The 23,085-nt window shown below is 43.4% G+C and overlaps 1 protein-coding gene across 14 annotated transcripts in view; it reads right to left on the bottom strand.

Annotated features, from left to right (window-relative positions):
* Positions 1-23,085, bottom strand: part of MYCBP2 (MYC binding protein 2) — a 414,953-nt gene that overhangs the window by 300,940 nt on the left and 90,928 nt on the right. For all 14 annotated transcript variants that reach the window (XM_073347199.1, XM_073347148.1, XM_073347171.1 and 11 more), the window contains exons 12-16: positions 21,247-21,451; positions 15,673-15,837; positions 14,824-14,982; positions 6,140-6,344; positions 5,387-5,532 (exon numbers count right to left, since the gene is read on the bottom strand). In XM_073347199.1, the coding sequence (XP_073203300.1) occupies positions 5,387-5,532; positions 6,140-6,344; positions 14,824-14,982; positions 15,673-15,837; positions 21,247-21,451 (880 nt within the window). The remainder of the gene's footprint in view (positions 1-5,386; positions 5,533-6,139; positions 6,345-14,823; positions 14,983-15,672; positions 15,838-21,246; positions 21,452-23,085) is intronic.

The following is a 23,085-nucleotide window of genomic DNA, read 5'->3' on the forward strand; positions in this document are numbered from 1 at the left end:
GGAAGGCCACCGAAGACGCCTGCACTCTCATCCAGTGGGCTCTGACAATCGGCAGCAGCGGAACCCCCGCCAGGTCATAACAGGTCCTTATGCACAAGGTAATCCAATTGGAAATCCTCTGCAAGGACACTGGGTGACCCTTCATCCCATATGCTGTAGCGATGAAGAGTTGAGTCGATTTACAGAAAGGCTTGGTACATTCTAAGTAGAAAGTCAAGGCCCTGAGGACGTCAAGGGCGTGAAGACGCCTCTCTTCACTGGTCTTGTGCGGTTTGGGACAGCCCACCAGGAGGAAGATGTCCTGTTTCATATGGAAGGTGGAGAACACCTTCAGCAAGAAGGCCGGGTGGGGCCGCAACTGAACCTTATCTTTGTAGAAGACCATATACGGAGGTTCTGAGGTCAAGGCTTTAATTTCAGAGACTCATGTCGCCGATGGCACCGCCACCAGGAACACGACCTTCCATGACAGATAGGAAAAGGAGCAGCTCAAAGGGCGGGCCAGTGAGCCTAGAGAGGACCAAGTTAAGATCCTACTGCGGGACAGGAGCCCATACCTGCAGGAAGAGTCTCTCCTGTCATGGTCCCCTCAGGAATCTGACTGTCATGTCATGGGAAAACACCGTCTGTCCTTGGATCGGTGGGTAATAAGCAGAGATGGCCGTGAGATGCACTCTAATGGAAGAGTGTGCCAGGCCCTGGTCCCTCAAATGGAGCAGGCAGTCCAGGACAGCCTGTATGGAGGAACGTGGCGAGAGATGTCCCGTTCAGACGCCCAGCAGGAAAGCCTCATCCACTTAGCCAGGTAAGTCAGTCTAATTGAGGGCTTTCTACTTTCCAGGAGGACCTGTTGGATTCCTTCCGAACAGGTCCATTCCTCCGGGTTCAGCCACTCAGCATCCACACCGAGAGGTGGAGGTACCCGAGGTTGGGGTGTAGAAGTTGACCATGGTTCTGTGACAGCAGGTCCGGTCGGCTGGGCAGGGGCCAGGGAGGGGCCACTGACGGGCTCATGAGCTGAACTAGTGCTAGCGAGGTCACGTCGGGGCGATCATGATGACCTGTGCCTTGTCTCTCGATCTTTGCCAGGGCCTTGCTGATAAGCAGAACTGGAGGGAGCGTGTACATCAGGCTCCCTGACCATGACAGGAGGAAGGCATTGGAGAGGGAGCCCTTGGTCAGACATTACCGAGGAGAAAAAAAAACTAGTGGCATTTCCTGTTCTGTTTGGTAGCGAACAGATCCATTTGGGGAGTTGCCCACTTTTGGAAGATCATGCAGGCTACCTCCGAATGGAGCAACCACTTGTGATGAGAGGAAAAGTCCCTGCTGAGCTGGTCCACCAGCATATTCCTGATGCTGGGAAGCTTCCAGGTGAATCTCGTGCTCATGCAGAAGTCCCAGAGACAGAGCGCCTCCTGACAGAGTCACCGAGCATGCTGCCCCTTGCCTGTTGATGTAGAACATCGAGGCTGTGTTGTCTGTCAGGACTTGTACCACCCTGCCTGACAGGTGGGGCAACAAGATGCCGCATGCCAGCCAGACTGCTCAGAGCTCTTTATGTACAACCACCCTTCATCCGGGGACCACATCCCCTGAGTCTGGAGGACGCCGATATGTGCCCCCTACCCAAGGTCTCAGGCGTCTGACACCAACTTGATGGAGTGGGGAGTCGAATGGAACCTCTTCCAGGGCTGTTCTGTAGTCAGTCCACCACCACAGCAAGGTAAATATCGCTTGGGGAATTGGTGGCAATCTTTTCCAGGGGGTCTCAGGACTGGGAATAGAGTGTCACCAGCCATTGTGCAGGGGTCGCACCCGGAGCCTGGCATGACACAGACCAGACCAGCAGGCAGGCAGATAGACCCTGGCTATAGTCAGCGGGAATGAAGAGATTTCCGTGATGAGGTCTGTCAACATGTGGTATTATTGGTGGTCATTTGGTGGAGAGAGCAAGAAAAGAAAAAATGCCTCTTCTGGAGATGAAGATGCAGCAGTGGAGACTGGCAGTACTGGTTCCATGTTGTCTTCTTCCTCGTACACCAATGGTGCTGTAGGGCGAATGGAGGATGGTTGATATGAGACTACCAATGGTGCTTGGCATCCCCAGTAGGGATCCAAGTGTGGCCATTGGCGGGCTTCATTGGTAGCAATGCCAGGCCTCTGAAGCACAGTCATAAACTGGTGGATAGTGCAATCTGGGGTATGATTCCAGATTCTGACATGGAACGGGAGAAAACAAGGACTCTGTCTCTGAGAAGCTCTCAGACTTGGAAGATGGTTCCAGCAATGGTTCCGGGGGGAGGGGAGTGTAGGAGACCATAAGTACCAGAGGGCTGCATGTGGCAACAGAGCGGGTCTTTCTGGTAGCAGGAGCAAAGGTTCAACCAAGGAGAGGATGGTGGTGAGTGAAGGTCCAGAGAGGAGCAGAAAACGCAGATGGGGAGGAGCAGTTCCTCTGTGGACAGAAGTGGTTCCAGTCATCTGGGAGTGCGAGGCAGAACTCTGGAGAGGCCAGAGAGTCCACACGGAATCAACACAGGGCAGTCTGGACGCCTGTGCAGATGGATCTGAGTGCAACCTCTCACCTGACCAGGTGGAGCTCATGGAAGAAACAATGAGCTTATGAGCAGTCCCGGTCCAGGATCTGCTCTTATGGCCATGGCCATGTTTTTTTCCCCTCATAGTGGGGCTTGTCTCTTGTCTTCAGTACCAATGGATCCAGTGCCTGGGAGGTGCTGGGAAGGGCACTCAATGCCAGTGATGGATGCTCCACTGTCAGTTCTGCCGATCCAGGATCTGAAGGCGCCTGGGGGAACATCACCTCTGGAAGGTCTTGATGGAGGCAGCTATGTTCTTGAGCCTCCCGTGTTCAGGGCATTAAGGATTTGCAGATAGCAGAGCGTACCACAATGTGAGCCCCGCCAAGGCAATACAGACAATGCTGGTGCTCATCGCTCACAGAGAATGAGTGCAGGCAAGAGGCATAGTTCTTAAGGCCAGGAATGCAGAACATAGTCCCCCCGGGGGGGGGGGGGAAGAGGGAATCCCCAAACAGGGGAACAACTACACTAACTAGACTATCTAAGGATAAAACAAGTATAGAACACAAACAGCTTAGCTATAACTATGTACAAGAATGGATGAAAAGGCCACTCTCTTAGCTAGGCTAAGAGAGCAAAGGAACAGGGGTTCCAACTCAGGGAAGTGGAGAGGCATCGACTGAAGCAGCCTATTATACCCTCGGCTATGAGCATGAGGGGACGTACAATGCACGTGCAGGTCAATGGACACTGCTAGGAAAACCTTCTGGCTCTGGCATATGGCGCACATGCACGCCCATGTTTGGAATCCATATAGGGGGACCCAACACTCAAAGAAGCATACGTGTTTACTGCTTTTACTTCTATTAGGATCACAAAGACAACAAAGCTAAGTGGTGGAATCTAGTCTTCCTTGTGTATCAACAGAAGTGTTCACAGTATTCCAATAGTTTACTTCTGCTCTGCAAAACCATCATCATCAGAACAACGTACAATAAGAAAACAATCCATCTTCAGATTCAGACCACATGTAAATTTGCAGGACTGCCAGTTAGAAAAATATATTCTTAATTGTAAACTAAGCAGAATCAATTCAGAAATCAACAAATTTCAGAATAAAGAATCCTAATGTGTCCCATCTTTTTAAAACTGACAGTAGTCCAGACTAGAAAATCTGCCCCTTAGCAAGTAACAGGAGAATCCTTCAGAAACAGGCAGCAAATAATTATAGTGCCACAACACTAGCACCCTCCAATGCTATTAGAGCATCACGAGTACACACGATAGCAGGTATCATGGGGTCTGTCTTTCCTGCTCAACCAATGCAATAAGAGAAACACCTGCAACATTTTATATCTTTTAAAATCCCACTGTTATGCTATATGTTTTAACACTGATTTCTGATTCTGAAGAAGCTAGTACTTGGCGAGATGAACACTGAGGAAAGAAAAATTTTAAATATCTGAAGATGTTAGTTGTCACACATTAGAACCCCCAAAATTGGATCCTGGACTAAATCGCCTCATTATTAACTCCATGTTGTATGAAGTTCTGAACGGGTACCTGAATAAACCACAGTAAGAGGAGGAAGTTGAGACTAGGAAAATAATCAGCCTTATAAAATTAGGGAATACAATATTAAAAACATTTTCTATCATAATAAATCTAATCAGAAGTCATGGCCCCAAACTTTGTATTTAGAGAAGTCATTTTGTTTTTTTTAATTTATTCTTTCTGGCTTCAGCTCTTAAATATTAGTCTGGTTATACATAATCTCACTTTCTTCCACAGAGTTAATTATTTTTACATTTCTGCCACCTCCCACTTTCTCCAAAAAATTTGGGAGGAAAAATTATTCAGCGTTGGGACTGAACACCCCATGTTTTTATGTACAATCCTGTTGTACCAATTTCTGGCAATAGACCTGTGGCAAGCCTCCCTTCTAGAGCTAGGAGAGGAACAGCCTCATGACACCAGCAGTGTCATCACAAGGGGAAGTGAAAGTTGAATATATGTATCAAAACAGTGCCCTCATGCAAGTGGAGAGATGAAGTTCAAATGTTAGGTCCGCTCACTATCTTTACTACAATACCAAGGAAAGAAGTCTAAGCAATAATTTACTCGTGAAAAAAAAAAACCTACTGCACTAAAACTGTCATGAAAGAACATAGCTCAGCAGTGTTAATGCAATGGAAGAAAGAATGAAATTCCATGAAATTAAGATATAAAATTCTACAACCAGAAAATCAAAATGCATACAAAAGTGATAAGATTGTACCAATTTCTTGATTAACTGCTATTTTTCCACTAGTTACAGTAGTATTGGAATTCATTTGCAACTTAGGCTTGAATAGAGACTGGGAGTGGCTAAGTCATTATGCAAGGTAACCTATTTCCCCTTGTTTTTTCCTCCCCCCCCCCCGACGTTCTTGTTAAACCCTGGATTTGTGCTGGAAATGGCCCACCTTGATTATCATACACATTTTAAGGAGAGTGGTCACTTTAGATACGCTATTACCAGCAGGAGAGTGGGGTGGGGGGAGGTATTTTTTCACGCTTTGTGTGTATAAAAAGATCTTCTACACTTTCCACAGTATGCATCTGCTGAAGTGAGCTGTAGCTCACGAAAGCTTATGCTCAAATAAATGTGTTAGTCTCTAAGGTGCCACAAGTACTCCTTTTCTTTTTGCGAATACAGACTAACACGGCTGTTACTCTGAAAGTAGTATGTATGGGGACTGATTACAAAGCCCAAATTTAATTCTAAAGGGAAGCTGGTTGCATCGTGTGACTAAAAGTTATACCATTGGCAAATGTCTGTTTATCAGTTTCGTCTCACTTACCTAGTAGGAGATCTAAAGGTATCATCTCTTTCACAGCATCAAGAATTCCTCTTTGCCTTGCCTCTTGACCATCCAGCTCTCTAGCACAGGCCTTGCAACAACCACATGTAGCACAGCCAGACTCACCAGAGCCACAGCCACAGATTCTACATAACACAAATAAGTTTTATCCGTAATCTACCAAGACAAGCAATATTACATAAAAATGTATTTGAACTACAGATGTAATAGAACAGATTGGACCAACATTTGTCAGGGATGATCTAGGTTTATTTGGTCCTGCCTTCTGTGCAAAGGGCTGGACTTGATAACCATGCAAGGTTCTTTCCAGCCCCACGTCTATGGTTTTAGAACTACTATTCATCTTCCATTTTATTAAGAAAAAAAGTTATATCCAAAGCCAGAAATCCCATACCTTAAATAGCAGCATTCAATGTCATTAGGCATACCAAATTTGTTTATACCCAACACACTTTCCTCCTTTCTGCTTTTGTGAGAATTATTTTGAATAAACATAAGAAATATTTTAAGTCACCTGTTACCATTACTAAAATGTTTATTAAAAAAATCACAAAAGTTAAATATATTCTTGGTTTTAAAAATAGATAAGCAATATTTTCTTTAGATACAGTGCTATTTAAGACTGAAGTCTGAAGCGAAGTAAAGTAAACATCTATTTTGATTACATTCTGTACACATTTTACTTATTCAGCATACCGTATGAAAGATATTTGCATGAATGTATTTACTTACCCTCCAGGTACCCTGTCAGGACGCCCACTACTAACACAGCTGGCTCCATAGCCTGTACAGTCCCCACACACAGTGCATACCATGCACTGCTCCAGCTTCCATTTATGCATGCCTGGAGGACACATCATGGACTTCTCATCTTTTTCATCCAGTTCTTCTTCTAAGTCTTCATCCATTGCTGTTGCCATATTCTCAACTACAAAACCTATTGAAAAAGATATTGAAACACTTCAACAATTCACATCAGTTATTATAAGATACACAGTGCTATAAGGAAAATGTTAAAACAAGGGCAAGTCAGATGAAAATTGGATCTTTTGATACATTCAATTAACAGAGTTACAAAATTAGGGACAGACTTTCAAAGGCTCAATTTTGCATATATAACTTTGGTAAGATGAGTATAAAAGTCACGTACATGCAAAATTCCTTAGAAAATTTGACCCAGAACTGTTTTAACGCTTCCCTAACAGCACAGCCAAAACATGGAAAACAAGCACAAATCTAGTCTATCATTGTGTTTTTATTTCTAATTTGTTCATTCTTGTTTTCTTTTTGTACTCATTTGTATTTTGATATATTTGTAATATACTGTAAAACATATATTTTATATATATATATCTCACATCAAAAATGTTAGAAGAATGTCAAGGTTTCAACGTCACAGTCAAGTTGAGAAACGTCAGAATTAAAGATGCCAATGCAACCTTAATTTGGCCATTTTGTGCACGTAGATTATGACAAACTCTTTCGAAACATGATCGTTTTCTATTCTTTCAACAAATCTCCTGCCTCATTCAGTGAGAGGATTCCCCACCTTCTCATCCCAGTCTCTCCATCTAGTTAGCCCCAGACTTCATCCTATCGGACTCATCATCCCTAGCGGTCTCCCAGCCAGTCCCAGGGTTGTCCTTGTCCAATTCGGTCTTCCACCCCAGCTCCCAATACCACTCTCCCTCACCTGGCTCCTTGCCCAACCAGCTCTAGTCTCAAGCGGTTACTCATCTGATTTGTCTTCACCCTTCCCCATGTCACAGTCTCTGTTTCTCACCCTAAGGTTCCTTGTTCCAATCTACTCCTCCACTCTGGCCCAGTACCTCACCCCTTTGCATTTCAGTCATATCACTTCCTCCTCTTCAGCTATGCTGCTTGAGAGCCAGCAGCAGGAGCACTGAAAGCACAGAAGAGACCGTCTCTCCCTGCTCTCAGTTCCCAGATCTGGAGCCACAGTACCTGGGAGGAACAATCGCAGGGAACATCCTGCTCAACCCCAGGATGAGGGCTGCAGCATGCCCAGTATAAATTAAATCTTTGACAAACTTAACTGACACACTAACAAACAGAGCTCATTGGAAAATAGATTTCCCCACCCCAGCCCCAAACAAATCATAGTGTCCTGGGACATATTTCCTTAAAATAACCTCTTCAAATACAGGAACTACTCAGGTTTCAGAGTAGCAGCCGTGTTAGTCTGTATCCGTAAAAAGAAAAGGAGTACTTGTGATACCTTAGAGACTATCAAATTTATTAGAGCATAAGCTTTCGTGAGCTACAGCTCATTTCATCGGATGCATACAGTGGAAAATATAGTGGGGAGATTTTATATACACAGAGAACATGAAACAATGGGTGTTACCATACGTCGGGTGTTACAGATGAAGTGAGCTGTAGCTCACAAAAGCTTATGCTCAGATAAATGTGATACCTTAGAGACTAACAAAACTACTCCTTTTCTTTTTGCAAATGCAGACTAACAGGGCTGCTACTCTGAAAACTGTAACAAGAGTGATCAGGAAAGGTGAGCTATTACCAGCAGGAGAGAGAGTGGGGGTGGGTGGGTGAACGACCTTTTGTAGTGATAATCAAGGTGGGCCATTTCCAGCACTTTACAAGAACAGCAGGAGGGGAAATAAACAAAGGGCAATAGTTTTCCTTTGTGTAATGACACATCCACTCCCAGTCTTTATTCAAGCCTAAATTAATTGTATCCAGTTTGCAAATTAATTCCAATTCAGCAGCCTCTCCTTGCTTCCCCAACCGCTGGATCATATGATAATGCCACTGAAACCCTGTGTCTCTTTTGGCACAGTGACAGTTTTTAAATTAATTATAAGAGTTGCCATGATAATCTGAAATGCAGTAGCGATCACTAAATATGTTAATTACAGGTAGAAATGCCATATCAAAGGCACTGATAATTGGAAGTGGCACAAAGTGAAATATATCAAAATGGTATGTTCAGAAGTGTTTATATTGAAAATGTTCAAAAATGCAAGAGTTCTGAAGAGAGGAAAGGGAAGTGAAAGAAAAATATTTTATCTTTTTCAAGGCTAAAGAAAAAGCATAGAAGAGGAAGTAGTTTACGAATAAGAAGCTTGAGGATCAAATGGTGTTGGAAGAGAAGAAAAAAGAATTAAATAGTGTGGCAGGAACAGGAGATGATAAAAACAGTCTAAAAGGAAGGTAAAAAGTGAAATGTGGTTGTAATACAGGGATGATACATGGGGAAAGAACTAAAAACATGAGGAGAGAAATGAGGTCTATTATGAAACAGGACATTCTATGAATTTTTTCATTCTTAAAATTTGTAGTAGATAACTTTTAAAAAAATCCTCTGGGTTAACTAATCCTTTCAGCTATATTTGTAAAATGTACTGTAAAATGTAAATACCCTCTTTGTAAATGTAAGTGGAAGGAAGGTATCTAAGAACCAATAAATGCCTTGGGACCACTGTTAAAAGAAAAGCATCTGAGATATTTTATATTATGGCAATACACAGTTACCAAAAGGCAAAATGAAAACATCTAATGAATTTGTTTAACAGAAAAATATTAATAATGTCTAAAAGTCAACTATGTAGCAATACTAACAGAGAGACAGAGACAGACAACATTAAAGTGCTATGCTTTCTTGGCTTGTCATACTATAATATGCTCCAAATGTAAACTCTACAATAGGAACAACAAAAAGTTATCTGTAATTGGAGGTTCTTCAAGATGTGTGGTCTATATCTGAATTCCACTGAGGGTTATGTGCATTCACGTGCCCAGAGCTGGAGCTCTTGAAAGTAGGACTGTTCAGCAGTCTGCGCACGTGCCCTGTACTGCCTCATGGTTTCGCCCGAGGTGATAAAGGGTGCAGTGGCCGCCAGCACCTCCAGTTCCTTTTCTTCTGCAGATTTGTTGGATCTGCAGCACAGAGGAAGGAGGGAGTGTTTGGAATACAGATATGGACCACGCATCTCAAAGAGCCTCCAGTTACAGGTTAATAACTTTGTTTTCTTCTTCGAGTGACGAAGAAGTGACGATTGTATTCTACTGAGGGTATGTGGAAGGATGCTACAAGGAGACTGTGGAATGGAGGACTGTTGCTCCAAATGATGCATCTGTTGCGGAATCATACACTACAGCACAGTGTATGGAGAGGGTGTGTACCTAACTCCATGTGACCAACATGCATGTGTCTGCGATGGGTACGTTGTGGAGTGCGGCTGTAGTTTCTGCTTACGCTGTCATAGAATGGGCCCAAATCCCTTCAGGTGGGGATCATCCCGATAACTGATAACAGCATGTAATGCACCCAGAAACCCACTTGGAGATTCTCATGAGTGGAGGTTGCTTCTACATGCAAAGGAGAATTGGCAAAGTCAGAAGGGGGCTATCAGGATGGCTGTTACTTTCTCTGGTCTGATCTTGTGGATTACTCATGGTAGGAAGGGTAAGAGGGAGGAGACATAGTTTGTGCAGTCCAACCAGTCGTCCGATTAGGGCATCCCCCTGTGATTGGGCTCCAATTCCTCCTCTTGAACAATACTGGGTGCATTGGGCTCCAATTCCTCCTCTTGAACAATACTGGGTGGTGTTATGGGATGCAAAAAGATCCCTCGCTGGGGTTCTAGTCAAAGATGTCCATGATTACAGAGTCGTGCAATTCCCATTCATGGTCAGTTGCAAAGTTTCTGCATCGACAATCATCTTCTAGGTGCCCAGTAGGTAGGCTACTATCAGAAGAATGTAGTGTTCCCATAGGCGTAAGGCTTCTGTACACAGGATTTGGATCTCGTTTCCCCTTGCTTATTTACGTAGAAGACCATGGTGATGTTGTCTGACATGAGAAGAACGTACCACTTCCTGGATGGCTGGCAGGAACCCTGGCACACTAAGTATTGCCCAGAGTTCCAATATGTTTATGTGCATCCTAGCCTCCCGTGTTGTCCAGATACTTTGTGTCATGTAGTCGTCCAGGTGGGATGCATCTGTTATGATTTTAACAGTGCAAAAGGACAGGAGGGAGGTAATTCCCGAGCAGACTCATCCACCACTGTAGTCAGCAGAGAACTTCTGGTGGCATGTGGAGCAGAGCGTTCATCAGCTGGTGCATGGGGGAGTAGACCCTCTGCAACCACAGTTGAAGGCGGCGCAGGTGTAAGCATGCAAACAGCATGACATACATGCAGGCGGCCATTTGTCCCAAAAGAGAAAAGCAGATTTTGGCCGTAATCCAAGGGTTGGAGATCACCAAAGAAATTAGTTCCCTTATGCAAGTGTGACCACACGGACTCTTCATTTGGAAATGGAACGGTTGAGGTGCTGAAGATCCAATATCAGTCCCCATCCTCCATTCTTTCTGGAGACTTGAAAGTAGCTTGAGTAGAACCCTGTTCCGTGAAAAGGGTCTGGGATTAGTTCCACAGCTCCCCTTTGCAATGGGGAGTAAGTCTCTAGCTAGAAGAGATCATTGCATGGGTGTTCCATGCACGTGGACCGCAGAGGAGGGTGAGATGAGGGCATCACTGTAAACTCTAGGACGTAGCCACCCTAGACAATATCTAGGGCCTATTTGTCCATTGCTATTGTTTTCCATGCCGGCAGAAAGAGTTTGAGACAGCCCGTGAAGGTGGTAGACAGGATGGACATTGGTGTATGAAGTGACTGACGTCTCTCTAAAGATACTCAGAAATACCGATACGCGACAATTGGATGAACTGAGTAGACGACTGGCAGTCGACATAGGCAGATGTGGTCTGTGAACCTTACAGGGCTTTTGAGAAGGCTCATAGGTATGTTAATGGTATAGTTGTGAGACCCTGTAACGATGTGATTGGGGCAGGAGGTAGAATTTCCTCTTAGTCCTGGTATGTAAATATCCAGAGATCTTAGAGTGCCTCTACAGTCCTTTAGGGAGTGGAGGAATTCATCCGTCTTCTGACTGAAGAAGTGCAATCTGTCAAATGGGAGGTCTATAGTCATAGAATATCAGGGTTGGAAGGGACCTCAGGAGGTCATCTAGTCCAACCCCCTGCTCAAAGCAGGACCAATCCCCAATTAAATCATCCCAGCCAGGGCTTTTTGTCAAGCTTGACCTTAAAAACTTTTAAGGAAGGAGATTCCACCACCTCCCTAGGTAACGCATTCCAGTGTTTCACCACCCTCTTAGTGAAAAAGTTTTTCCTAATATCCAAACTAAACCTCCCCCACTGCAACTTGAAACCATTACTCCTTGTCCTGTCATCTTCTACCACTGAGAATAGTCTAGAACCATCCTCTTTGGAACCCACCTCTCAGGTAATTGAAAACAACTATCAAATCCTCCCTCATTCTTCTCTTCTGCAGACTAAACAATCCCAGTTCCCTCAGCCTCTCCTCATAAGTCATGTGTTCCAGACCCCTAATTATTTTTGTTGCCCTTTGCTGTACTCTCTCCAATTTTTCCACATCCTTGTTGTAGTGTGAGGCCCAAAACTGGACACAGTACTCCAGATGAAGCCTCACCAATGTCGAATAGAGGGGAACGATCACATCCCTCGATCTGCTGGCTATGCCCCTACTTATACATCCCAAAATGCCATTGACCTTCTTGGCAACAAGGGCACACTGTTAACTCATATCCAGCTTCTCGCCCATTGTCACCTCTAGGTCCTTTTCTGAAGAACTGCTGCCAAGTCATTCGGTCCCTAGTCTGTAGCGGTGCATTGGATTCTTCCGTCCTAAGTGCAGGACCCTGCACTTATCCTTGTTGAACCTCATCAGATTTCTTTTGGCCCAATCCTCCAATTTGTTTAGGTCCCTCTGTATCCTATCCCTACTTCCCACCCTATCTATCCTCCTAGTTTAGTATCATCCGCAAATTTGCTGAGAGTGCAATCCACACCATCCTCCAGATCATTAACGAAGATATTGAACAAAACCAGCCCGAGGACTGACCTTTGGGACACTCCACTTGATACCGGCTGCCATCTAGACATGGAGCCATTGATCACTACCCATTGAGCCCGACTATCTAGCCAACTTTCTACCCACCTTATAGTGCATTCATCCAGCCCGTACTTCTTTAACTTGCTGACAAGAATACTGTGGGAGACCGTGTCACAAGCTTTGCTAAAGTCAAGAAACAGTACATCCACTGCTTTCCCTTCATCCACAGAACCAGTAATCTCATAATTGAAGGCGATTAGATTAGTCAGGCATGACCTTCCCTTGGTGAATCCATGCTGACTGTTCCTGATCACTTTCCTCTCGTATAAGTGCTTCAGGATTGATTCCTTGAGGACCTGCTCCATGATTTTTCCAGGGACTGAGGTGAGGCTCAGTGTATAGTGTTCTGCACCTCCCTGGGGAAGCCAAAGGAATGTAACCATGATTCCCTCCTCATGTCAATCCCCACTGCCAAGACACAGGAAGTTGTGTCTGAGGAGTCCACTGCAGCCTGTAGCATGGCCTGGTGAGTAACCTGCCCTCCTGCAGAATTGCCTGGAAAGATCCAATCTTGCAAAGGCAGCTTATCTGCGAACTCAGCCAATTGCCCATAGTTAATAAAATCATACTCTGCCATCAGGGCTAAGTAATTTGAAATATTAAATTGGAGTCCTGCCAAGGAGAAGACCTTTCTTCCCACGAAATCTAGTCTCTTACCCTCTCTATTGGATGGGCTGGAGCAGGGCTGTTGTAAAGCCACCTGGATGACCAATGAATTCAGGGGAGGATAAGAGAACAGGAACTCTGACCGTTTGGTGGGGACATATCTTTTTTCAGACCCTTTTGGTGAAGGTGCACATGTGACTGGGGTTGGAGGATGGCCTCATTGATTAGCAGGGCTACCCTCGCTGGTACCAAAGTGTGTAAATTGTCAAGCAGCTGGTGTTGACTGTCACGTACTTCCTATAATGGGATCATCAGGGCATTGGCTATTCTCCGCAGTAATTCTTGGAACTTATGACAGTCCGGTGTCCGATGGAAAGGAGGGGAGTGAAGAAGTGGGTGCATCTGAAGAGGATAAGGGATACCTCTCCGGATCCATTGGTACCATTGGAGAGGGGTTAACTGGTGCGTCATCTGGTGTCATGTTGGAACGCCTACGTGATGAGAGTTGTGGTGACGAGATGCGGGAGTCCCGGATACCAATTCTGTGGGTCAGGCAAGGTGGGGAACTGCCACAGCACCACTGGAATCTTCCAGTAGTTGTGCTTCCAGAACAGGAGCGGTAGACCATGTCAGACATCTGTAATGTCCAAATCATAAATCCTGCCAAATGCCAGTGCCAGAGGAAACAGAGGTGGCAGGAACATAGCGGGGGAAGGGTCCCTTCAACTTGGTGATCAGATCTGGGCCCGTTGAAATCGTAGTCCCTCCAGTATGAATATCAGATGGGGATCTGGAGTGCTTCCATGTCTCCTGGGGGGAATGGTACCTGTTCCGCTGAAGAAGCCAGTATCAGGAACTGCACCTGTCTGGAGACTGATGTTTCCCAGGATGCCAGCGGGGCCACAAGTGGTGGAGTCGCAGGATCTATCATCAGCAAAAGCGGATCCAGCAACTGGTGTGGTTGTTGTTCAGTCTTGTGAGACTTGGAACATATGGCTCCTTCATGGACAGAACTTATGGACAGTGCCGAATCTTTAGACTTGGAGGAAGACTTACTGCTATGCTTATGCACATGCTTCCTTGGTTCATACGTAGGCTCAGCGCAGGGTCCTTAGCACTGATACCAGCGGATCCCAATGGCAGGGAAGCACTCTTCACCTGTTCAGGACAATGTACGGTGCGATTCCCCGGCCGAGATCCGATGACAGTTCCATGGCAGTCTCCATAATGTGTTCCCTGAGGTGGAGAGTCCAATTCTCTTGAGAACAGGCAGGAAAAGAGAGGCAGATACTGCACCTTGACATGATGTGGGTTTCCCCCAAGCTGATGGAAAATGAGTGAGGGCAGGAAACACAGATTTTGAACCCCAGAGGCTTCAGAATAATCCAGTACCCAGGCATGGGGAGCGTTTGGTGACAAACATTCCGAAAGTGGCATCCCAAGTCCTAAATCTGGTATAAAAGGATAAATTCAAACAAAAATAAAAAAGGGAATACAGAAAAATAATAAATCTAAACTACGAACAGTATTAAGGATATTTAGAAAAGTTTTGGAAAGTGCAACACAAGGACATAGAGTAAAAGCTCCAACTTGAACCATGCACCTTTCATCGCCTCAGGCGAAACCACAAGGCAGCTCAGGGCGTATGCGTGGACCGCCAAACAGTACTACTTTCAAAAGTTCTAGCACCAGGCTCATGCACATAACCCTCCGCAGAATACAACAGGGACCATCACTTGAAGAATATACTGTTTCAAACACAATCTAAATAAGAGTTTAACTACATTTTTATTCTTGTTATTTTCTAAAAACAAGCAGCTCACCTTTTCCTCCCTGGCTCATGGAGCCTGTGTCTCGTCCACACTGTCCTTTATTATTCACACCAAATGTCCAAACCTCTCCATTCTTCATTAACACACATGAATGAGCTTTGCCCATAGCTACCTGAGTCACAAAATGGCCTTTCAAATCTGTTACTAAACCTGTGAGATATAAAACATTTGGATGATGAACAGCATTCTCTCTCTCTGGATCAGAGATTCACTATATCACAAGTAGTGCTAAAAAACATTTAATTTTTTAATCAGGAGTAAAGGTAAGGTGAGAATGGTAGAATATTGGAGTTAGTAAAACAAATGCCTGGTCTACACCTAAAGCTTAGGTTGACCTAGTTATGTCACGCAGTAGTATAAAAAATTCACACCCGAGAAATGTAGTTAAATTGACAAAGCCCCAGTATAGATATCCACTAGGTCACTGGAAGAATTCTTCTGTCGACCTACCTGCCACCTCTCAAGGGGGTGGTCTAACTACAGCTATGGAAAAAAAAAACCCTTCCGTCACTGTAACAAGTGTCTGCACTGTAGCTGTGCTGCTGTAGCATCTGTAGTGCAGACAAGGCCACAGGTAGTGAAGAAAAAGGAAGGAGGGAAGAACAGTCATAACTAATCTGCCCAGTCAATACAATAAATATACAAGTTTTTTTATAAAGTGATTTCATACAGAGCCATAATCCAATTGGAACAAAAATTTCTCTAACATTTCATTTAAACTGGCATGTGTCAATGCTGAATAAATGCAACCAAACAAAATTTTAAAGACATGTCTCTCTTACATCTGTACTTAACTGGCATTATGTAGCTTTAAATAATGTTTCTCAAATATCAACTTACTTGTGCTGTCAGAGTAAATGGCATCTTTTCCAAACATATAGAGTTCTCCATCTTTTGAAATGACAGAACTGCTCCCATTATTGCATGCTGTATATACTACAATCTTTCCTTCCATTTTAATGATCTTTTTAGGCTTATAGGGTTTTGACTGCCGTCTGCTTTTAGCTTTAAAAGAAGAAAGGTATTTTACAAATAATATGCTTCACCAAGAAGTGAGGGCAAGAAGAAAATAAGATTTTCACCAGCTAAACTATGAACATTTGCTTCATAATACAATAAGGTTTCCTCAGATTATCCCTACAAAAGTCTGTTTGCTGATTCTCCCACTGAAAGTAATTTTTTGGTTGTTTTTGTAAAATACCATTAACTTTTTTATCATTAGTGGAATGGTAAACAAGCAAAATTTGTGCCTAGGCTGACATTTTTATGACGACTCTCCAAGGCTTCTTTAGTTGGTTTGTTTATACTCGATATAACAATAAGTGATCCTAAAAAGCAATACTTGCTCACAAAAGTTTTTTGTCTGAAACTGAAAAGATGCATAAGCAAAAGCTGAAGTCATTTGTATCACAGTAAGTCTGCAGACCGGAGTTTTATTATTTTAAAATCTTGGTTTAAAAATTTTTAAATCTTCCAGTAATCTCTCAGATCAAGACGTGATCATGTTCCCATTTAAGTCTCATTAAGCTTCAATAGAAGCCACAATATTAGCTTCCCTAATAGAATTAGCACAACTATATATATATTTTAGCTAAAATTATAACATGATAAAGCCCCAATGAAAGCCAATCGACAATGATATTACTGTTAAGATTTCATGTAATTGTTCAGAAAACCTAGAAATTACAAGTAAATTTTAAACAGTCTGTCATATTTTACATCTTAAATATATATCTATTAATTTTAAAAGCTTCCTCTAGACACATTCAGCATAATCAAGGCTGCAACTGCAGTTTAGTTTTAAACCTCTCAACTGTCTCCTAACTTTGCCACCAGAGTTTTGGGGCCCCTTTCTGTTGCCACCTGAACCACAAGGGAAAATGTTTGGGACTCTTAATCCCACCAAATCCACTGGACCCCACACTCTGAAACCCTGCAAGGGGACCAGGTCTCAGAGCCTGGCTCCAACCCATGCCCAAACATCTACACTACAATTTTTTAGCCATGCAGCCTAAACCCTGAATCAATTGACCCGGGCTCTTAGACGCGGTGCCACAGGTTTTTTTCACTGCAGTATAGAGGTACCCTTATTTGTGAACTAAGCATATCAGATATGAAGTCAAAAACACAAACACAACTAGACAATGCCATTTTTAGAGAGTCACCATTCAGACTAGAACTAGACTAAGGCCATGTCTACACTGCACTTCCATGGTTAAAACTTTTGTCGCTCAGGGGTGTAAAAAACCACACCCCTGAATGAAAAAAGTTTTAACCATGGAAAGCACTGGTGTGGACAGCGCTTTGTCAGCGGGACCCGCTCTCCCGTCAAAGTTACCTCCCCTCAGTGGGGGTGGTTTTATTTGGTTACTGGGAGACCTCTCTCCTGGTGACAAAGAGCGGCTACTCTGCTTACCTTACAATGGCACAGCTGCGCCGTTGTAAAGTGCGCAGTGTAGACAACTTAAGTTTGCATAGTTGGAACAGATGATCTTAGCAGCTGCTCTTTGAATGGACCTTAGACAGTCAGATGGGTGGCAGAAGGCCAAAAGGTATTCTTCTGTACTCAATCATCTGGATCTGAAAATTAAAATGGTTTACACTGTTCCTTTATTAATCAATAGCCTAGCAACCTCTGTTTAGAAATCTAATTTTACTACCACTTTATTATGGAAGTGCAGTAGTGACTTCACAGTTAAGGCGAGCACAACTTTGTTTTCAAAATGCTTTAGAAAGAATACAAATAGACATATTGATTTGAAAATAGCTAAGCCACCTCAGAGTCACACTTTGTGGTGCAAATTTGAGGCCATATGGTCACCAAGTTCCTTCTCCAAATTACTTGGTTTTAAGTTTTCAAGTAATGAGGAATCAGACAAGTACGGAAACTGGGGTGGGTAGTTGAGAGTTGGCATGTTCAGTGCCAGCCACAGACACTCACCACTGAAACTAGGATGGGGAGCTAAAAATGGACGTGCTTAGAGCAGATCCCACAGAACTGAGACGAGCTGAGAATAAGGAAACTCGAGGGATACCACAGGTACATTGGGCAGAGACCAGGAAGAGCTGAGCCTTGGGAAACTGCTCAGGTGTCACTCCAGTCAGATTCAACACCAGTTCCTCAAGGAAAACCTCAGTTATTGAGAGGCTGAGTGAATGACCTGTCCACAGACACACCTCCGTGGTTCAGAGAGAGGCCTGTACCCCAAAGCACCATGAATTCAAATTCTCTATTTGCTTGACTTCTCTGATGAGTTTTATGTGAATCAATTCTATGGACCCCACCTAAACCCTGGGCAGTATCCACTAAAATTATATTAATGGACTGCCACTGAGTTCATCTAGTATTCAGCACCAATAGCTGATCTAATTGGTACAGCCCTGCAGTTTGGGGCTCCCACTGCTTCCTAGTGTTACCTCCAGTTAGTAGTTCAGTGGCTGAGAAATGCTCAGGAAACCTCCCCAGAGCACCCATTCATCCCATAATTGCCCCAAATCGTGCCCTACTCAGTACCTCAACTTTCTCAAAAAATTCACGGCCTAACAACTTCTTTAACAGGGGATTTAGGTTGTCGTCACTTAGCACCTCCCTCTGCTCCTCATACCTTTCCAGAGCATAAGAATTTAAATCTTAAAACTCTAGCATCAGAAACTCAGGAAATTAAATGGTAACAAACTTTATTAATGCAGAGGTAAGGTTGCCCCGTGACAGTTTGCACCTCCAAAACATCAAGTTCAGCAAAACTCAAACTTCTGAAAACCCGGAAATTCAGAGAAATGTTTATTATAGGAGCTGGTGGTCCATTTAGACAGCTGTAGTTCTCATCTAGGTTTGAAGCGGATATGCTACTGTGGCGAGGTAATAAACAAGAGACCTCGCTTTTATACAGTGCTTTTCATTATTAGATCCCAAAGAACTTTACAACATTACCCCAATTTTACATATAGGAAACTAAGGCACAGAGAGGTGAAGTGACTTGCCCAAGGTCATGAAGCAGACCAGTGGCAGAGATGGGAACAGTCTCAGTTCAGCACTCTTCCACTAGGCCACATGATTACTGTGTGATTCCTCAGTGCTCCTCCCTACTCCTGTACATTCTGTTATAGCGGAATGGTGAAAATGGCTGTGTTTTGAAACATTTGCAATATATAGTTGCTAAGAAGGACAATGAGAGAAATCTCATCCATTGTCTATGCCCCAAAATCTTGACAGTTTTAATATATCATCGGATGCATGCTCACTAATGAAGCGCTGTAGCTCACGAAAGCTTATGCTCAAATAAATTGGTTAGTCTCTAAGGTGCCACAAGTACTCCTTTTCTTTTTGCGAATACAGACTAACACGGCTGCTACTCTGAAACCTGTCATTCTTGGTAAATATTTCAAGCATGCTTGTTTAAACTCCTCACCCAGAAGGACAGAGCTTACCCATATCTTGGCTCACATATGGGGGAAGGGCTAGGGAGAGAGGTAGACACTCCGAGAAAGGCAAGCTCCCCCCACATGAGGCGTCGGGGAGGGTGGCGGGGAGAGACCCCTAGATGGGCAGGACTCCCCAGATGCTGGCACTCACATCGGGCAGGGATCAGACCACCGGGGGGAGCAGTGGGGAAGGAGAAGGGCTCAGACCACCCCAGATAGACAACTCCCTTTCAGAACCTGGCTCACATGGCGGGGAGGAGCGGAAACAGATAGGCAGATCACACCTCTGTAGATGGGTTGGGGACCTCCAGATCATGGCACACACACAGGAGGTGAACATGGGGCTGACAGGCACCCCTACCCCATTATCTCCCAGTCCATCCGTCACCTTACCCTCATAATCCCCATCCAAGTGTCCCCCTCCACCTAGTAGTACCGATCTCCTCCACATCATCTGATACAAATGCCTCTCTCCCCCTAGTCCTACCTACTTTTCCATCCATAATCATCCTCCCCTCCAGGCAAGCATTTGCTTGTGGAGTTCATTTTATTTTCAAAAAATAGTTTCAATGCCTTCTGAATATTCTAGTGTACTCTGATTATATTTCCCCAAAATAAAAATCCCCCTTTCATAGAGTTTAATTGGAGCAGTATTTCTGCTCTTTTACTTCAGATTTCTGCCCTTCAGAAAGCATCAATTTTAAGAAAAACTGTTTTTCCCCCCAAAGGGCTGTATCTTGTGAATCACTTAGTCAAATGGTCCCAACTTTGGAACACTGCCAGTACCCCAAGACCCCATGAGGCACAGCAAATTTCAAGACAACATGATTAATTATGCAAATTCTAGAGCACTTAGAACAGCCAAGCTTTAAAACAGAAAAGCAGGTCTTAACCTTAACTATAGCAGAACTGTTACTCTGCTGTAACAGAGGTAAGGCGTCCTACTACAACCTTTACAACAATAGCATTATAAAAAAATATAAATGTTGTAAAACCAAGAAATGCAGAGTTAAGATAACTCTTCCCACCCATAATGGTCAAACAACCTTAACTAATCAAATGGGAATAGCAATCAAAAGCAAGAATCTAACAGAATCCGAATCCCTTCCCTAATGAAACCTGTCCTCTTCTCTGTTCCAATACAACTCCAAATCAACACTCCAATTTATAGTCCAATGGACCTTCACTGCACTCTGTCCAGCACCAATGATCCCAGGATGACCTGCTGATGGTTTGCAAAAGCTAATGGAGGGTTAAGGTTCTGGGATCTCTCTGAGAGTATATCTACACTTGGAGCTGGGGGTCTGATTCCCAGTTCAATTAGACATACTCATATTAGCTCTCATTGAGATAGCACGCAAAAAATAGTATCACCGAGGTAGCACAGGAAGTGTTAAGAGGCAGCGCAGCCATAAACCCATATGAACACAGTGGGTATGCATTCAGCACAGCTAACCCATGCCTCCAGTCACTGTTGCCCATGCTACTCTAGCTACACTACTGGTTTTAGTGTACTAGGTCAATGAGAGCTAGCACAAGCATGTCTATGTGAGCTGTGAATCACACCCAAAGCTCCAAATGTAAACATATTCTGAGGGTCTCTTAAGGGCTGGGATCAAAGAGGCCAGTGTTAAGGTTGTGTAGAAAGTCTCTCTTAATTCTGCATTTCCTTGTTTTCCTACATTTGTTCATGAGGAAACACTAATATTCTTACTTGTGAACAATAAAGAGTCCGGTGGCACCTTAAAGACTAACATGCTTGCGAACATGCATGCTAGCCCTTTTCATGTTAGTTGCTGGGTTCAAACACAAACTTGTGTTTACTTGCAGATAATGTGCACAAGCATGTTGATGGTATGCTCGCGCATTGCTCTCGTAGTCTACCCATTTTTCCTTTCACACCTTAAGGACTGGTTAATGCTGATTTTACTGGTATAATTTACGAGTACTAATTCTGTATTAAGCCATTGATAATACAATTGTAAAACCTACTTGATTCACCATCTTCTCCTTTACTAGCAGAGCCTGTAAAGAATATACTTCCATCCTCTGCAACAAGTAAGGCATGCGAACCATCATGTCCAACGGAGAACTGGATAATCTTTGGAGATTTCGTGATTGGCAGTTCAACCCATTTTCCTGCTGAAGGACCACCTTGTTTGATTCCCAGGCTCTGATATTTGCCAGTGTAATAAATCTGAAAGGAAGAGTTATATTGTTCTCCTATCGTATCATAATACTTAAAATGAAACAATAACTGTATCTAATAAAAGCAAGATTCAAAATAAAGGGGTTCAAGGATTTTTCCCATTTGATGATTTAATGGTAAATAAGTTAAAAATTAGTCTTAATAATGACCTTAGAAAAGTTTACTATAAATGACAACCATAACTGGACTTATTTCCAGCTATGACCTCAGCAAGGTGAAATGGAATACAACAGCAACATGCATTTTTTCCCCAAGATACTCTATGCCATAGCTCTCTTCCTTTGTATGCTCAAAAATCTTTTGATAGTTAATTATGCATTAATACACCCGAAACTACATGAGGATTCATTTGATTACAGGAGCAGATTAACAGAAAGCATGCTTACAAAGCAAAAAGACCAAGGAAAACCAAAATAAAAAACACATTCTTTAACTTATCCAGTTATTCAATATGTTAGTACATATTGTACTTTTGGTACTTAGTGTCATGATCTGGTAAAACACTGGTAAAATGAGTTAAATTAAGAAATGTCAGTCTGAACATTGCTTTTAAAAATATCAATTTAAACATCATCCAATACCAAAAACTCTCCTTTGTTAGAAACATAGGACAGAACAAGAAGCAATGGGGGGAGGTCTAGTTGGATATTAGGAAAAACTATTTCACTAGAAGGGTGGTGAAGCACTGGAATGGGTTACCAGGGGAGGTGGTGGAATCTCCATCTTTAAAGGTTTTTAAGGCCCGGCTTGACAAAGCCCTGGCTGGGATGATTTATTTGGGGTTGGTCCTGCTTTGAGCAGCGAGTTGGACTAGATGACCTCCTGAGGCTTCTTCTAACTCTAATCACCGTATGATTCCTATGGATTTGCAATACCAAAATAACTGCAATACCAAATCAGACCACTGTTGCAGCTGGTCCCAGTAGCCTGTCCGCAGCAATAACCAGTACCAACTTACAAGAGACCTTACAATGCACAATTATGAAGTGACCTGCCCACACAGGACATTTCTTCTTAAACCCCATCAGCTTAATTATTGGTTTATGCTACAGGACACAAAAGTTCATTCAAAAATATATCCTATGTAACGTACTCTTCTCCATATCTGAATCTCTGAATACTTCCCACGCAATTACCTGTCACTTAAGCGGTCTATCCTGGGCCACTCTTCACATATCCTCTGTATTGTTAAATCCCATAGGTTTTGCCTCTGAGTAGCACTCAGTGGAGGGATTCTTTCAATCCACCCCTTTTGCATGTTCCTCCAGCTTCTCAATAGCACACCCATCATGGCAGCTATTCTGGATTTATTCTTTACACATGCCCCATATATTTCCATCTTCTTTTCTAGATAACGTTGGCATAAAGGGTTGCTGAACTCCGACAAATCTTGGCATTTGTAATAGACTCATTCCATTTATGAAAGTAGTGTTTTTGAGGCATTTTGCTTTGGAAGGCATTTAAATGTCTGTCTGTAGCTCTAGGGGATTTCCAGCTTTTATACCCATATGTTAGGACTGAAATATCCATATGTCTATTCCCTTTATGAATTCCACCAAGCTTTGGTCTTCAATATCTTATGGGAATTAATTCTACAGGCTAAATCCATTCTACTTAAGTAT

The sequence above is a fragment of the Lepidochelys kempii genome, chromosome 1, assembly GCF_965140265.1.
Source record: "Lepidochelys kempii isolate rLepKem1 chromosome 1, rLepKem1.hap2, whole genome shotgun sequence".
Classification (NCBI taxonomy): Eukaryota; Metazoa; Chordata; order Testudines; family Cheloniidae; genus Lepidochelys; species Lepidochelys kempii.